The 18,480-nt window shown below is 44.0% G+C and overlaps 1 protein-coding gene across 2 annotated transcripts in view; it reads left to right on the top strand.

The window, feature by feature from the left end:
* atrnl1a (attractin-like 1a) overlaps positions 1-18,480 on the top strand; it is a 167,267-nt gene that overhangs the window by 140,142 nt on the left and 8,645 nt on the right. For both annotated transcript variants that reach the window (XM_026309865.2, XM_026309866.2), the window contains one exon: positions 17,376-17,490. In XM_026309865.2, the coding sequence (XP_026165650.1) occupies positions 17,376-17,490 (115 nt within the window). The remainder of the gene's footprint in view (positions 1-17,375; positions 17,491-18,480) is intronic.

Consider the following 18,480-nt stretch of genomic DNA (forward strand, 5'->3'; position numbering starts at 1 on the left):
CGGACCCGGCAGGTCACCCGGCACCCAAGGATTAAACACATTTGTGAAATCTGTTGGACATAACCCAGGCAGAGATCATCTATCCTGTTACAACCAAAGTGGGGAAACCAATTAGTCCTACATAAACATAATGTCAGGAGCATGTCTACATATAAACGCTCACACACACATACTGTGCTGTAGTGACCGCCAGCGTCTCATTTATGCGCCATGTCTCGTCTAACAACAGGAGTCAACATTTTATCTTCTTACACAGCAGACACAGTTTCCTCTAAGCTCTTGACTTTCCTTTCAGCAGCATCTCTGCTCACACCACAAACGTCTTTTTCCCCTGTCACTGTAAGAACAAACCGTTTTTGGTTCTATCACAATAAGATGTTTAAATTCACATGGGCATGTGGCGTATTTAGATTCCCCAGGATGCATAAAGGACTTGAAAAGGTTCTCCAGATGTTTGTCCTGCAGAGACATCTTTTCTGTCTGCTGAAGACTTGCAATTATAGGTTCCCTCTGAACAAGAGCCTTCCATCATTTCTATTTGAAGAGTTTTCACACAGAGAGGTGTCTGGGGCGGGTTAATGATACTCACCACATGTGTCACAGCGGGAAGGAAATGTGTGGACCTGTGCAGTTTCATCTCAGCTCCTGTAAATTATCGGTTCTGTTTCCAGGGGATGAAAATTCAAACTCCAACCTTTGGTGAGAAAAACAGAAGATGATGACAGATACAGAGTTAGGCCTCATCACACAAACAATTGACAATAATTATTCTATTATTGCTTATCTTTATTTAATTTATTCTGAAGGAATCATACCAATAATTATTATTTTTTTACATTAGACACCAATTAAACTAAATGCTTTTCTATTTTTCTAATGATACAGACATTGACCTGTAAATGTAGAGTCGTCATATCCTTGGCTTTTAAAATGGCAAAAACAACTTACTGTCCTTCAAACACACAAACTATATATTTGTATGTTTGAGTTTGTCTTTGAAAAGCACAAAGCCTGTGGTATCACATGGCCCTGTCCGTCTGTCTGACCACAGCTTTCCACAGTCAAAATCTGCTTTATTGTCAGTTCAGCCTCAGGTAGAGCTCACAGAGAACTGAAACTGCTTCAGACTCTTGGTGCATACAGATAAACACTAAATGGTGCAATATAAAAATACAAATAGGGGAGATCAAAAAAATCACAGATCAAAATCCCCAAAATAAATAAAGCACACAGCAGCTCACTAGAACACAGAGGATATGGTATTAGTTTGCAGCTAAAGGCCACGTCTTCCTCTTCTTAGCCGTCATGGCTGCATTACAGAACACAGGCAGAGTCATCAGCATAAATCGATGTTTCCACTGCCTCCATAAAGTGATGCCGCTTCGTCGTAAAGCTGATGAGCCCACAGCAAGTAGCATCTGCAGTTCCCACCTTACTGCTGATTAACGACAGTCTCCTGTTTTCATAATGCTATTTAAAGCTAAGAATGAATCAATTTCACATCTTATGTTTTAACGTGGCGTATTTATTCTTCAATTGCTGGGATTTAATATGCCTCAGGAAAGAGGGCTGGTGGGTGGAGAGGGATGGATGGATGCAGGGCGGGGGAATGAAGGGGAAAGAAGCAGATAAAGAATATTTATGACACCTGGGAGTATTATGTGTTTGGTATAAAAATACACAGCTAAATACTACCCACAGTACATGCACAGTACGCAGCACTGCAGGGCTCATCAGATAACGCAACGGCTTCTGTCAGTCAGAGAAGAAAAATGAGGGAAGGTACAAAAGACACATGAAACACAGACACGCTCATTTACATTCATCATGGACAATTAGATGTAGACTCCCCTGGTTTCCTTTAGGTTTACAGTCACTTCCTGTGTGTCTCACAGCTGAAAGGCGTAGACTCGCACACCAATGCACAGTGCTGTTATTAACTCAATAACTCACACCTCTGTCAGCACAAACAAGGCTAAAGCAAACCCATTCCTCTTCATGTTCTGTTTGTGCTGCCTTTTCTCTTCTTTTCATCATCAGACAGATTATAAAACGTGTCCAGGCCGAATGTTGTTTCACCGGCTGGAAGAGAAGCACCTGCAGCATCTCTCTTTCTGTCTCCTCATCACTCTCTTTGTCTTTTTCTCTTCCTCCGTCGGCCACGCCTCTGTCTCCGAGACGTAATTCTGAAAAACAAGAAAACACAGCACGATAAGAGGATAGTTCTTCTGGTGTTTTTCTTTCCTCTTTTTCCATCCAGCAATTTGAAGTAATTCAGGGTGAGGACAAAGATGCCAAGTGTTCAGGGACACCATGTCTGAGGTCACACCATGGAAAGTGATGGTTGACTCTGGTCTCCTGGTTCAGACTGAAGGTGGTGGTGTTTTGTTTTTTTACTTTTGGAAGAATCTCTACAATTTTGTGTGTCAGGTCAGTGAATCTAGAAACTAACCCTGATGTTTGTGTCTGAAATGATGTTCAAACTAACAACACAACAAAATAACTGTTATCTGATGCATTTTATCTACATAACAATCCAGTCCAAGCTTTGTTGCTCCCTGTTCACCCCTAAGTGGAAGTTGGTGCTTTGGTATGAAATGTTGAGTTGATATTTAAAACCGTGATGTTTTCTGGAGGAGTCCTGTTTGTAAATACACGTGCATTTCCAAAAACATGAGCCTTTAACATTCGTACTGTATTTGACTGAGTTTAAACCCGGCACTTAAACGTCCACTCTTTGGTTTTTGGTTGTCACCACCCAGCAGAGCCTTCGTCGCCCAGGGAAGGAAGCCGCCTTGTTGTGATGCTGTGATTGAAATAAGACTTTGAAGGATACGAGCCCTGAAGTGGGACATTTTGTCAGATCTGTGACAAGCAGGTTTTATTATTTGTAGCTGTTTTATTAGATCTGGGTTGTCACTGTTCATTTGTGTTTTAGTAGAGTTTAGTCTGTGATCAGGTTTTACTGATCTGATATGCACAAACATCAAATTAGATTCTCCCAGTCTGCTCCATTCGTGTGTGCAGGTCCAGCTTCTTCATGCAACAGGTCCAGGTGTAAACAGGTGAACAGGTCTCAGAGTGCCGGTCTTCTGATCAGGTATGTTTTAGAAATCAGCTGTGGAAGGCTGAACCCAAACAGGAGTCACAAGAGACAAACGGAGAACCTGTTGTACTGAGACGTGGACCAGACACAGTCTTTTTGTTTCACCGTGGGAAAACATACGTAACCCCCTGATATATTTTAGATGGTAAACAAATGTTTTATTGGATCTTTGACCAAATTTCATGAAACCGTGTTTTATATTTGTCCCGTTCTGGAATCGCAGCATTTCAGATGTTCTGGACTCTTTACAGCCCCTTCAGTTTTTTTTTAATAGCTGTCAGTCCAGGTTCTGTGTCCCACTAGTTCTTGTAGGGGGGAAAGATAAGCAGGATTTGGATTTCAATTACTTGAGCTTGTCAGATGTGCAATAAACCGACATCACTTTGTTCTCGCTTCTGCGATTACAACTGGTTTGTCGAGAGATAGAGCAGAAAAACACTGTGTTCTTGGCTTGTAAGGTGGTTTAGAACATATTTGGTGAAGTAAAAAAAAATAATAATTTTAACTTTATAAAAATTCTTCATCTTTCCATCCATTCTTTAACCTTCTGACACCAGATATCGTGTTTGCTTGTGTACAACGGTGCAGGACTGTGGTTTGGTTTCTGTCCCCTGTCAAAAGTGTGTGTTTATGGGAGAGAGCAAAGGTCTTGGAAGCAAAACGAGGGAGTGTGTGTTTACAGTAAGTCTGTGCATGTGAGGTGAGAAGGGAGTAGAAAACAACAGAGAGCAGTAAACGCGTCTTCATGGCTGCCGTCTTCACTGCAGGAGGAGTGGATGTTATGTATGAAACCTAACGGACCTGACATGAGATGTGCAGAGACACAAAGACAGTCACCAACAGAAAGACGAAGCTCATTATATCCGAGTGTTTGGAATTGAGAGGTGGATGTTGGAGGTTTTGTGATTCTAGACAACATGTCAGTGACAGTGACTTGTTTCTAAAGTGTAAAAAGAAAAGCAGCTGCAGTTGTGTCTCAGTTTACAGTTAAATGTTACTGAAGGTGAACTTCACACAGAAGAAATGTCTGTTTGTTGTGTGGGTGGTAAGAATTACCAAGCAGAGGAACGAGGAGATCAAAAACGGACAGGGTTGTACAGTGCGGCACAATAATGCTGTGGATTTTCCTCTATGCTTGTGAGGAAACAGGGTTTGGGCCTTTATGCTGAATTGCTTTTCCCCAGGATTTTCCCATGAGACTTGCAAACAGTTCCTCCTGAGCAGACAGCGAGTTGCCATGTTTTGCTGAGCAGTGGCGAGAACAATAAATAGCTGGTTTTAGGTCCGGTCTCCCCTGAAACACCTCAGAGGACCGGGTCCAACAGTGCCACCGAAGAACATTTTGCTGTGACGCAGTTTGTGAGACCTCATTTTTACTTGTCATGAGACTCGATATGGAGCAACCAAAAACGGAGACAAGCTGGTCTCTGGTGACATTTTTATACCTGATACCTGGAAACTAATTGTCCTCTGAAGACACCACTGACCTCATGCAAAGGCCACGTCTTCCAACCTGTTTGATGCTCACTGAGCCTTTGATTGTGATTTAATATGGCAATATTTAATATGTTTGATTAGAGAAAGAGGTGCAACACCAGACCTTTTTCAGTCTCTCAGAGATTTCTAGTTTTACTCAGCTGGTGGGGAACCAGGCCGCACTGTGGTGCCTGGCAGCCATATTCTTTCTCATTAGGCCATTTCCTCAGTATACAGCCTTTTCCTCGCTGTCCTCTTAATGATGAGTGTGTTTCTCAGTTCTCCTCTTTTCTCCTTGATCGATATCTCCACCCGTCCTGCTCTACAATCCATCAATACTGAATCTGGAGGAACAAAAAAAAAAAACATTTTCAGGAATGATGATGGCCGTCGGAGCATTGTTGTGGGTTCTTGTGCATGTCTTGGCGTGCACGTGTGTGCATTTATGCTGCACATGTGTGTATGTGCAGCAACCAGGCACTTAGATAAGTGTGTATATCCTCCCCTGTGGATGCAACTACACATGGTTGTCAGACAGAAAACACATTCATCTTTTCAGCGCTAATAGTGAAAGGAATAGTGGAGAGGACAGCAAAAGTGTGTGTGGAGGAACTGGGGAGGTGAATGGAAGATATCCTCCACCTCCTGAGTTAAGTAGAGACAAAAAGTTTAGTTTTCATGAGGCATTCCAGCGATGATTAATTTGTCGTCTCAGAGGGCGAGGAACGGGGGGATTAAGTTAGGGAGATGGGGGACAGGTTGTGAAGTGGCCCTTCTGTCCTCCCTTCCAGTAAGAGGATTGTTCGCTCACCAACGTGATGATTAAAATGGAAATTTGCACAACACACACACACACACACACCATTTCTTTCTTTCATTTGCACACAAACTCATGTTTGTGCTTAATATTCAGGTGTGGTGAGACAAGGATGTGACCCAGAGTCCCATCCTGAGGCATAGAAGAGAACATGACAAGAAGTAAACAAGAAGAGAGGCATGATGATGGAGAGGGGGAAGAGGAGAGTGACATAAAAGACGAAGAGAGGGAGAAACAGGGACCACACACACAGAATGTCTTAGTCTTTTAGGGAAGAGGCGTGCGGGCTGAGCAGCTAAGTGGTTGGAGTTATTTCACACATAAAGTCTTCCAGGAGTAAAAGTCCCATCTGTTGTCTGAATATATGGCCATAAAGCTTTAATATGCTTTGTTTAAAATATTTCCCATAAGGTGTGTCCATGCTCAGGAATAAAATGAAAGAGACTCTAATAGCCTGTTGGGATGGAGCATGAATCAGAGTCCATCGTATATCCTCCCTGACCTCCCCCCCCCAAGCTGCTCTGAGTTCTTCCATCCGTATCGGACATGTGACGGTAATTATTGTAAACCCGAGTCATGATGAGGAATAAAAACTAAAACTTCATAGAAAAATAGTCAGAATGTTGACATGGGAATTTAGAAAGTGAAGCTTGTGCATGTCAGTCAGATCCTGATTTGTCTTTATAGCAGCTAACACAGTTTAGTACCGTCATTACATGGCGTTCCTGTCCTTGCTGGTTTGCTGTTGCTGTGTTTGTGTGGACTGATGAGACGCTGACCAGTCAGAGTTTCTGGACTGAGCTGTCGGCTGATTCATTGTTGGACCTTTCTTCGAAAACTGGGAATAAATTAAAGCTAAAATATTTGCGGCGGTGATTCGATTTGGTTTATTGTCCATCCATTCCTAGGAAACAAGATTCTGTAACCGGAGGCTCCTCCCTCCGTGCAACTCTACTGAGAGTTTGCTGCAAAATATGAGGGGAGGAGAGCGGCAATAAAGGCAGGATGTGCAGAAAAACAATGTGCAGGCGAAATGAGAGGAAGAATAAGGAGAATATAAAAAGAGACGAAGTGCAGCAGTTAGGAAGGAAGGCTGTGTGTGAGTATGTGAGGCAGCACAGTCTGTGGACAGATTAGCACTCTAATAGATGAAAATTATAAATAATTTGGCGTAATGGTGCATTCAGGCTCTAGGAGCAAAAAAGCTGATTCAACATGACACTCGATCTCAGTCCCTCTGTGGGAGTCTTCAAACGCCGCTCAGCGATTCACTTGACAAGCAGCCGACTCCGTTCCCACCAACGCTGAGTGCAACTCCGAGCCACCGGCTCCCAGCGGTGCAGCTTAGAGCTATTGTGTGTGTGTGTGTGTGTGTGTGTGTGTGTGTGTGTGTTTTAAAGAATATCATTCTTCCCCAGTCTTGTCATCCTTTCTTCCCTCGTCATCTGTCCTGCACTGCTGTTTGTCTCCTCCTTTCTCCTCTGCAGCTTTTCATTATACTTCATCTTTTTATCTTTCTAACTTTCTGCCTCTGTCCTCTCATTTCCTTGTTTCCTCTCCTGTCTCCTTGTGTCCTCTCCTGTCTCCTTGTTTCCTCTCCTGTCTCCTTGTGTCCTCTCATTTCCTTGTTTCCTCTCCTGTCTCCTTGTGTCCTCTCCTGTCTCCTTGTTTCCTCTCCTGTCTCCTTGTTTCCTCTCCTGTCTCCTTGTGTCCTCTCATTTCCTTGTTTCCTCTCCTGTCTCCTTGTTTCCTCTCCTGTCTCCTTGTGTCCTCTCGTTTCCTCTCCTGTCTCCTTGTTTCCTCTCGTTTCTTTGTTTCCTTTTCTGTCTCCTTGTGTCCTCTCGTTTCCTCTCCTGTCTCCTTGTTTCCTCTCCTCTCTCGTTTCCTCTCCTGTCTCCTTGTGTCCTCTCGTTTCCTCTTCTGTCTCCTTGTTTCCTCTCGTTTCCTCTCCTGTCTCCTTGTTTCCTCTCCTGTCTCCTTGTGTCCTCTCATTTCCGTTTCCTCTCCTGTCTCCTTGTTTCCTCTCCTGTCTCCTTGTGTCCTCTCATTTCCTTGTTTCCTCTCCTGTCTCCTTGTGTCCTCTCATTTCCTTGTTTCCTCTCCTGTCTCCTTGTTTCCTCTCTCCTTGTTTCCTGTTTCCTCTCCTGTCTCCTTGTGTCCTCTCGTTTCCTCTTCTGTCTCCTTGTTTCCTCTCGTTTCCTCTCCTGTCTCCTTGTTTCCTCTCGTTTCTTTGTTTCCTTTTCTGTCTCCTTGTGTCCTCTCGTTTCCTCTTCTGTCTCCTTGTTTCCTCTCGTTTCCTCTCCTGTCTCCTTGTTTCCTCTCGTTTCTTTGTTTCCTTTTCTGTCTCCTTGTGTCCTCTCGTTTCCTCTCCTGTCTCCTTGTTTCCTCTCGTTTCTTTGTTTCCTTTTCTGTCTCCTTGTGTCCTCTCGTTTCCTCTCCTGTCTCCTTGTGTCCTCTCCTCTCTCCCTGTTTCCTCTCCTGTCTCCTCGTGTCCTCTCGTTTCCTTGTTTCCTCGCCTGTCTCCTTGTTTCCTCTCCTGTCTTATTGTTTCCTCTCGTTTCCTCTCCTGTCTCCCTGTTTCCTCTCCTCTCTCCCTGTTTCCTCTCCTGTCTCCTTGTGTCCTCTCCTCTCTCCCTGTTTCCTCTCCTCTCTCCCTGTTTCCTCTCCTGTCTCCTTGTGTCCTCTCCTTACCTAAACCACTCTGTCTGTGTGTTCGTTGTGGATGAGGAAGCAGAGCTGTCAGGATGATGCTGGAGGACATCCTGCAGAGGGCTGTCTCAGAGACAAGAGTGTCAGCTCTGCAGGGCCTGTCTGTTTATTTGTTTACCAATTGTAGGTGACAACAAAGTGTTTATGAGACATGAAGCACAGTTTTTATGGAGATCAGAGAAGAAAAGGAGGAGGAGGAGGAGAAATCGGACGAGGCATGTCATATCGCCAGTTGGATCTCTCTGATTATAGGGATGAAGTTACCACTTTGTGCCAGAAAATCTCGTCTCGATCTCGAGGCTCGAAGGGATTTTCTTCTTCTCTTAGAAAAACCTCAAATATGTTCTCTGCTCCCTCCGTCTGCCTCTCCTCAGGCTATGAGCAGAATCCAGATGTAAATGGCAAACTGCACATTTTCACTTGTTTATTCGTTAAAGGGAAAAGGAAGAAACAGCCGTGCGAGCGACACATGCTCACTCTGTGGTTCACTCACTCTAAAGGTCAGAGGTCATCAGTCAGTGGTGTTCACCGTTTTCCACAACTGCTGCCTAAACTGTGTTGACCTGTGAATGTAGTTGATATTTCACTCAGTCCTTTTGGTCTGAACCACCCCAGAGACCGTCCCGGTCCTCTGACACCCTGGGATCCAAATGTAGACAACACCCAGGACCAGAACCTGGTCTCCCTTTAAATGAACTGCAGCAGAATTACTGCATTAACAAACCGTGTTTTATTGATAAATTTGACTATTTAATTACGTGTTGGAATTTACCACTGAGGTCAAATATAAGTGTCACTCCTACTCCAGCAGGACCAGTGTGAGACCAGAGGGATTAATAACTGTGATGCGATCACTGATTACATTCTGTGCAAGGACACCTGCTGTTTCCAACCTTATCGCTGCTCAAAATGTAAAATAGCTGTTATCTCTTGTTCTCACGCCGATAATTCTGCTTCAACAGATGCAGACTGCACCAACCAGTGGGCCAGAAGGTTTCTGTCACTGGTGGCACTGTACGAACGAGAGCAGAGAAGATGGCGGCTCGTCTCGTAGGTTGAACCTGTTCTTATGATTCACACGGGCCATTGCTGACCTTGGGGTCACGGCGTGTTGATATGAACATACGTGTGAAATACGTGAAAGTGAAGGAAAAAGCTCCCATAATTAATCATGTATTCATGTGTCAAAACATGCTAACATTCCTTAAATTCACAAACAAGATTCTGAAACTATGTTCCCACCTGAAGTGGACTGTCACATGAGTGGGCAGGTCGACACACACACACACATGTACACACGCACACACACACACGTACACACGCACACTCACACACACTCACACACTGTCTTGCTCACTGATCAGCACCATTTCCTCTGAATCCAGAGGACTCCCTGAGGAGGACAGCGACAGATTCAGAGACAGGACGAAATATAAAAAGAGGTTCTGGATGGAGAGAGGATTGGACACAACAATTTTCTGCCCTGCAGGGATGGACATGCTTGGCCGGTCTAATCGGCTAAGGGGGCCACAACAGGGGGTCGCTCTCCACACCTCAGGGGTCAGGGAGCAATGCAGTGTTAGTGTATGTGTGTGTTCCCACGTGTGTGCCGGTCTGAGATGTGTTTGACAGGCAGGCGGGTCAGGGTTACCGCATGTTGGAGTCCCTCAATCCATCACTGAGCCCTTTGTGTCAGCGTAGAGCCACTTAAAATGCCAGCAGGGAGGAGGAGGAAGAGCGAGAGAGCACAAAGAGAGGAGTGATCATTCATGACCTCAAGTAACCTTTGGATTTCTTGAACAGTTTTACTGGTTCCAGCGTAGAACCGAAGCTGCCAGTGTGACAATAGTGAGTCTTTTCCTAGGCAGGATGTCGCTGAGGCAGCAGCAACAAAAGCTTTTCTATCTCGACCTAAAAAAACAAAACTAAGCCCAACAGATATTAAAGTGATAGATAATAAGGGATTCAGGGATGAAGGATTCATTAGCAGGTTCAGATTTAACAAACTTCTGTCAAACCCTCACCGACACGTCGGTGCCTCTACAGAAAACGATAAGAAGCATAACACCCCAAAAATCAGCATAACAAAGATCCTCCTGCGTCTTGAGACTGCGCCTGAGGCTGCTGTTGATACGAACAAAGATAAGATGAGCACTGAGTTTTTCCTCCGACTGTTTAAAAGCCCTTTGGTGAAGATTTACTTGACTCTGTGTCTATTTGTGTTTATGTTGTTCCCAATAAACACATTAAAACATGTCAGGACGTCTGCAGTGAGAACAGGATCCATCCATATTTAATACAGCTTTGTTTTATCAACATAAAGCTGGAATCAGCTTCTCACTGGGATCGGTCAAAACAGCAGGTAGAGTTTTGACCTTGGTGCTCAGGATCAGCAAATCAGAGGAGGAGGCTGAGGCTGTAAGAAGTTGGCTCGTGTTGGTTCAGCGCTGTTGATGAAGTCGGTCGGAGAGAAACAGTAGAGAAAATGAGACAGACAGAAACGGAGAGACAGATAAATGGAGCGAGCGAGAGGGGAGGCCATTAGGGGGAACCGCTAGAGTGAGAGTGATGGAAGTAATGGGGAAGATGGAGAGAGCTGACAGCGACGATTGGGAGGGACACTGAGGGGAACAGAGGAGACGATGTGGGCCGGTGGAAAAAGGAGTGGATGGAGGCGATTTCACAAACATGTCATCACACTGTCATCATGGATTTTTCTGCGTGTGTTTGTCCTCTGACCTCCAGACACGCTATTATTAAACTGTATGATAATTGGTTTTCAGCAGTGATTACCTTACACAGCCACAGCTACGCCTGCTCTCACGTTCCCGTCTGTTCTGTCTTCTCTGGAATCACCTTCTCTATTTCCACCCTTCATCCTCCGTCTCTCCTTGTCCAGTAGGAGACTGTAGTTTTTAGTCACTTTATAACCACATTTTAATCTATTTTAGGACAATACTGGACTGAATAAATACACAGATGTTCTGTCTGCAACTTATTTACCCTAATTTCTTGACTTTGTATTATATGTTCATACAATTAGGTTAGTTTATTTTATTATAAATACAGTTTGTTGTGTAAAATGTATGTGGCATCCTAAACTCATTGTTTTAGGGAAATATTTCAGGAAAAGCCCAAAGACTGTGTTGATTCATAGTCCCAGTCCAGCCTCGATAAATACTGAATTAAAGATGACAAAAAGGTGCATGAACTGCTGAAATCCCATAAGTAGTGATCTGTGTTCCTCGTGGCTGCAGAGCAGGGGTGGTCGGTGTTTTCCTGTAGCTGAATTTCATGAGGCAATAACCTGTTACCTTAACCTCATTCTCCAGACTCCGAGAGCCATCTCAGAGCCCAGTCACCCGAAAAGCAAAACAGAAGTGCTATTGATAAGTGGTAATGGTGTAAATCGTTGATGCACAGGGAAGAGGCTGCGAGGGGAGAGGACGGTGGAGGTGAAGCAGCTGAGCAGCTCCAAAGCTGTAACAGCTTATTAAAGTGAAAATATTACTTTTAATTTCTCAGACGCTCTTTATGTCACATCTCAGCATTTTCAATCCACAAACCAGCCTCATCAACACTTTACTCCGGTGTCATGGTCCGTCTGTTAAAGTCCAAATCTGAATCTTTTGCTTCACCTACTCTGAAACTGAACCTCTGAATAGACTGTGTTTTCAGGCCTAGCTTTCCGTCCAGCAGGTGTTTACTCAGTAGGCTGTTTGCTTATTTGGATGACTGGATTATGCATTTGCCCCTCACCATAACTCTGGTTCCCCCCCCCCCGCTACATTGAGAACCAAACTCAGTGAAAGCTGTTAGAGAACACACCTTCAGAGCAAAGAAAGAGCAATAGCTGTTTCAGAGGAAGATACACTTTTGGCTCAGTTTCCTTTTGCCTCAGACGGTTTATCTATCATGCTGCTGCAGCACTATCTCCCACCTATAAACACCACTCAATTGACCACTTTGTTCATCGCAGGGACAAAAATGGAACGAATGTTGCAACAACTGTTTGTCTGAATCAAGTGCAAGACACAAAAGAGAGGAGACGTGGATGAAAAGACCGGAGAGGAGGTGAGAGAGGAGGAAGGAAGCTGTGAGGAGATTAGATAAAAGCAGGAGGGAGGTGAGTCTGACACTTTACTGACCTCACTTCTCCAGAACATCTTGAAACCTTCCTGTTTTCTCTGCTTTTTATTTCTGATAAATGTAGTGAGAAGGCAAAGAGGCAGGAGAGTGAGATTGGCTGAGTTTCCTCTTTCTGGTTGTTTTGCTGTTAGAAAATAAAATATCGTTCCAAGTTTCTAACCAGCACTCAGGTATGTGATGTCACAGTGTCCAAACAGAAGCAGGAGGACAAATAACCAAACCAAAAATAGACTCACGTTGTTCTTTACCTACACAGGCAGATAAGCACGTTGTGTAACGACGCTGGTGTGACGCTGCCGCTGCTCCCCGGTGACGTTCGCTGTGGTCATCAGGTTTCCAGCACCCGCCGACTCCTGTTCTCCGATTAGTCAGACACGTGTCATGAAAGTGCTCTCACGGTCTGGACGAATGTTGGAGCAGCTTCTGTAAAGACTGAAGAAACCACAAGCAGAGTGTTTCTGTGAGGCATCAGGGTATGGGTTGTTAAGTGACAAAGGTCAAAGGTCACTTGGTTGTTAGCAGTCAGCTGATCCATGTGTGTTCAATGCAGTGCAGCGTCTATGCAGGCTGGTTAAACCGTTTGTGACTTGTTTTATTTAATAGGGACGTACAGCAGGTTCTCTCTTCTGGTTTTTATTCATAGAAGACAAATACAAGGCACAAATCACAGACACATAAATGAGACACGATATAAAAAAACAGGATGCAAACGTACAGGACGTATTACTGCGGCTAAAAAAGAAATGAACATTTTTCACTTTTATTCTTCAGTATAGCAGCTGCAATTTCTGTGCAGTCCTGATTTTACTGTTTGGAAATTTTGCTTCACAGTGTTTGATGGGTTTGTTGTTTGTGAAATGAGAATTTACATGAGAAATGCTTTAGATAAACCAAAAATAGATGAGTGGTGGCCATTCAGAGCAGAGCGGTTTTCATTCCAACCGATAAATACGTCCATTTAAGTTGTTCATCTTCTTTGTTTATACCGGGAACATTTAGCTGCTGGGGGCTCTGCAGTGATTTGGCAGAACTCACAGCTCAATACAAAACCAATGTCATCCTGCGCTGAGGTTAGAAAAATAGACTTGTGGCGTCAAAATATGCTTTGAGTCACAGTTCTGTGCGTAAAATGCGAGCCATTATGCAGTCTGTGTAGACAGCTGTGATAATTAAAATAGAAGCACTTTCATCAGAACCGGGATGATGTGCTTGAGTAATGACAGTCTGCATGGCTGAACAGACAGAAACGAAGAGGAACAAATAAGGCCTGCATGTAACTTTGACTGCAATGGACTGAAAACAAACTGAGATGGGATTATTGCTCCGGTGTCGCTCTCAAAAATGGCACCAAACCTCTAAAAAATAAAACCACCACTCTCATTTGCAATTACTGTTTATAGAACTAAGAACCTAAATGGCTCAGCATTGTCAGGTAGCCAATTTCTGCAGTGCCCACAGTCAGCAAAAACCCTTGTCTGGCCTTAAGTGGCGCTTGATATTTAAAATATAAATAAAATGAGAGAGAGAGAGAGAGAGAGACTCTGATCTCTCTCTCTCTGGTCTGTCAGCTGAGAAAGCTTTTATACTGGACACACAGCTCAGCAGGATTTTACCACGGACTCAGATGGGACCTGGACTCTCCGCACTAACCTCACTAACCCCTAAATGCACCTCTGCCTGTTTCTTTTCAGTTCATTCCTTAGCACTTCTACCCCTCTCTCTCTCTTTATTGTCACTTTAGCTCGCTCTCTCTCACACTTACCGTGATTAGTTTGGGACGGCATCCAGGGAAAGCTCTTAAAGCCATTGCAACTCCCTGGCTCTGCTTCATTATGTACTCTCTCTGCCTCACACACACACACACACACACACACACACACACACACACACAGAGCTATGCTGGCACAAACACATCACAATGATTCAGGCACATGCACCAACGTCTCTGCTGTTAGATTTGTCATTTTGCAAAACGGCCTGTTATTAATCGTTGCGATCAAGTGTGTGTGTGTGTGTGTGTGTGTGTGTGGAGAGCTGAACTGCTAATGGAAATGCTCACACACTTCTTCTCCCACTACCATGTGTTGTTACCGACAACTGGCCCCGTTGCTCTGACTGATGCTAATAAAATAAAGGTTTTCTCACCGTGTGTCGTCGTGATCACTAGCAGCACCGTCCTGCAGAGCTTTGAGTGAGTTTTCACACATTTCTGCAGTTGACGGTGTTGGCGTAGTGGCTGCTCGGTGTTACCAGAACAGAATATGCTCAGAGATGACGCCAAACAGGAACAGATGCTTCTCACGAGAACGTTTTGTCAAGGATACGAATGAGTGAGCTGATCTTTTACTGGTTTTTCCTTCTGTACGTGTTAAGAATCAGAAGTTAGCTTTAAATCACCATTTTTCATCTTATCTGCCAATTTATCTGTTTTCATTTCATTTCGTTTTTTGAGCTTTAATCCTTTCAATCATGCTCGGATCTGTCAACAGCTGAATTCTGTTGTTTTCAGGATGTCATTGTCATAATTTAGAGCTGTTCCTTTTTCCCTAATGCACAGCTTATTGTTTTTGTGTTTACTTGACAGCAGACACTTTAATCTGTGTACTGAGCTGACCTCTACTTGACTCATTGCTCTGCAGGTATCCTTTAAGAGTGAATTTTAATGCCCGTCTCCTCAACTGTGCTGTAATTTCCTGGAGGAAATACTGTCTCGTAAACGTGATGTAACGTAAACACGACTGTGAGTCTGTGTATTCGTTTTTACTCGATTATCTGCATCGTAGATCAAAAGAGTTAGTGGGTTGTAACTCAAAACACACACACAAAGTAACGTGAGTTGCTGCTGCTGTTGAAGCCGTGCTGACAGAATAACATACACCCCTGCATAAAGTAAGAAAATAAGTGTGCAAACATGCTTAAAATGTGTGTGTGTGTAAACAAAGACACACCTGTTACTCATTTTGCATCTTGTTCTTCTGTCCCCATTTTGTTTTCCAAACAGCCCAAACAGAACAGCGAGTCATTGTTCTAACTGCATGTGATCTCAATCAGGAGAATGGCGGCTTGTGAATGGGAAGGTCTAGCTACAGAGTCAGGTGTGTGTGTGTTTCTCGTTAGTAGGGAATTCATCATTTCCTGACACGCTGAGAGCGCCAAACAAACAGAGGAGGCTCTAGACTCTAATTACGCTGTACGCTCCAGCACTTAAACCTATTAGCACTGGAGGACGTGTGTGTGTGTGTGTCCTGTATGTGCTTAGGTGGTCCGAGTATTGTGTTGTGTTAAGTTTGTAACTACGTTGACAGCAGCCGACTGTGTGGCTATATCCTCTAATTAGTCCGAATGCTTGCTGATTCATTTATCCACATTTCAGCTCTTTAATTTAGAGCCACATATGATTTTAACTCCTCAGAACTGAAGGTCATTCGTAGCGATTAAATATTTGGACAGCCATTTTGTTGTTGTAAACATTTATTTACTGTTATTGAGCACAGATGGTGCTTTGCTCACAGCAGCCTGTTTTATATTTATGCACTTTGACACAGTCGTGCTGTCGGCGGCTCGTTTCAGCCACACTCTGGACTCTCTCACAGTTTAGGTGTGTTTAACATCCCTCAGTGTGTTCTGCTTTCAGAAGAAGCAGCAGATGGCAGAGGATCCAGAGGAAATGAAAAGTTGCTTCATTTGTTGATCATTTTTATTTACAACAATCAGTGAATAAATCTGCATACATTGTTCATCAGAGCAAATGTGACAAAACAACACAAAAATAAAACAAAAAATCCAGGAAAATAAAAGATGCTTTAACTACACGGATAAAAAAAATATCTAAAAACGATGCATTTAATGATTTTTTATTAACAATATCTGCTCATAGCTGGTCACCACACTCACATATGTGACAGGGTTTATGCTTCCTCGTCTCATAGCTCAACAACACACACATCACGTTTGCACATCATGTTTTAGTGGGTCTGTAAACACACAAACTGGACGATTGTGTGTGTGAGTGCCTTTCTGTTTGTCATGTCAACAACAGTTTTATAGGTTAGGTTGTTATTGTCATTTAAGGCTTACAGTTGTCACATGACCTGGCAGATTGGCTCCTCTCTCAGAGGAAGGATCAGACAAAGGTTAAAGTGTGTGTAAAACAAACTGACTTTTTATGAAGTGTATGTGTGTCCTGTATTTCTATCTTTGTGAGGACCATTTTGAGCATAATTCCCTCTGAGTGAGGACATTTTGGCTGGTCCTCACTTTATCAGACTCCTTCTTGAGGGTCAACGCAGACCGGGTTAAGGTTAAGGTCAGGATCCAGGGACTGGATCTTTACAAAGATAGGAGTGTGTGTGTGTGTGTGTGTGTGCACAAGCACGTCTTCCCATCTCACGTCCTCACACACCAGACTAATAAACAGGGTGTGTGTCTGTGACCTCTGTGGTACGGTGTGGCAGAAGGGTCAAACCTGATCAATAACTCACTCACTCTACTCGTTCCTGTGTGGAAACACTATCACAGACATTAGGTTTTATATCTTACTGTGCAAATCCTCTCCATTTGGTGCCTGACTTGGTTTGAGGCTCCATGGGACGCTGGTGTGATGGATGGGTGCAGGGAGTGTCGTTATTGATATGAACATGCACGTAGAGGATGCTGAATGACAACATGCTTGAGTAGAATAGATGTGACAGCTGATAGCTAAACGTGTGTGTCTGCACACTTACCTGGACATGCAGAGTGAACTCCTACCTGTCTGCATCTGCTGCACAGCAGGTGGGACTCCACAGGCTGCCAGTCAGTCTGCTCGCCCCAGCTGGGAGCTTTGATCCTGGGGAAGGAGGCAACAGGGATCTGGGCAGTGTGGCTGGAGCTGCTGTTGTTTAAGTGTCTGCCGCTTCCTTCGCATCGAGCGGGTTGATGCTCGGGTGTGACAGGAGCATTTTGCAGCTTCATATGAAACATACATGCATATATACTGTAGTCGTGTTGTCAGCGTCTGCTGTGACGGTGTAAACAAAACACAGGCTCATCTATTCTTCTGAATCTTTATATTCTGATTTCCTACTGTGCATCAGTGTAAGTTCATCGTGTGTGTGTTTATCTTTTGTGTGTGTGCAGGCAGTGCCGAAGCCCATAGCCATGGAGCCTTGCTGGGGGAGCAGAGCAGGTGTTCTGACGGTGCTGATGTACCTGCCCAGAGTCCCACCTGGAATACCTCCACCAGGACAGTCTGGTAGGTTTCACATTTGTTTTTGTCAGAGTAGTTTTCGACTTTACTTTGTGCCTGATTTTTCCCTGAACTTCGTCTGCAGGGTTTTATGTCTGGTTTTGAGGGGAGTTGCTTCTAATTTGACGTTGGCCTGATAAGGTTGTGTCCACTAAGGTGCTGCCTCTCTTATATTTTGCACCGATGATTTTGACAAAGCATGTTGTGCAGTAGCTTCCGCTATCAACAGATGCTTTTTATGTCCAACACATAGCAGAGTCAGCTAATGTGACATTTTATCTCCTACTGGTGATTTCCTCATTTTTATTTGATTGTTGCTGCTGTTGTAAATTGTCAGCTGTGTCTGAACCATGAAATCCCACATCTCCGTCGTCGTAGCCACAGAAAAACGCGTTTCAGGACCATTTGTGATGCTTTTACAAGTTCCAGCAGTTCTCAGCTGCTCTTCAGCAGTCTTACTAGTCATTGTTGAGCTGCCTCACGGCCTCATCCCGTCAGCCATCATGTAAAACAGGCTCTGGCAGTTTAAACAAAAGCCAAGTAAACACATTAAAACGTGATGGCATCTAAAGCATTATCAAAAGCTTCGTGATGTGTCCTGGTTGTCATCACGGAGCAGAAACACAACAGAGCTGCAGGCTATGGTGCAGTTTAGTGAGCAGGAGGCTGTTTTATAGCCCAAAGGTTTCATGATCAGTCCCTTCAAGTCACATTTTCTGTCAAGGCACAGTAAAGATATTGTTCTTTCAGCCTGTCAGGGCCGGTTTGATGCCTGAATCTCTGGTCCATGTAGTGTTTTAGCTCAACGCTTAGAGCCTGATCTTCTCTTCGTGTAGGTTTGGACCAGTGAAGGGAAGAGAAATGTTTTTTTCCTCTGTAATCTTCTAATGTTCAGTCCAGCACTCTGCACAAGTAATCAGGATGTCATCAGGTCCACTGAGTCACGCAGTACGACATGGATTTATTCAACGTCTCTGTTATTCTGCTCTGGAACAG

Source organism: Mastacembelus armatus, chromosome 15 (assembly GCF_900324485.2).
Source record: "Mastacembelus armatus chromosome 15, fMasArm1.2, whole genome shotgun sequence".
NCBI lineage: Eukaryota > Metazoa > Chordata > Actinopteri > Synbranchiformes > Mastacembelidae > Mastacembelus > Mastacembelus armatus.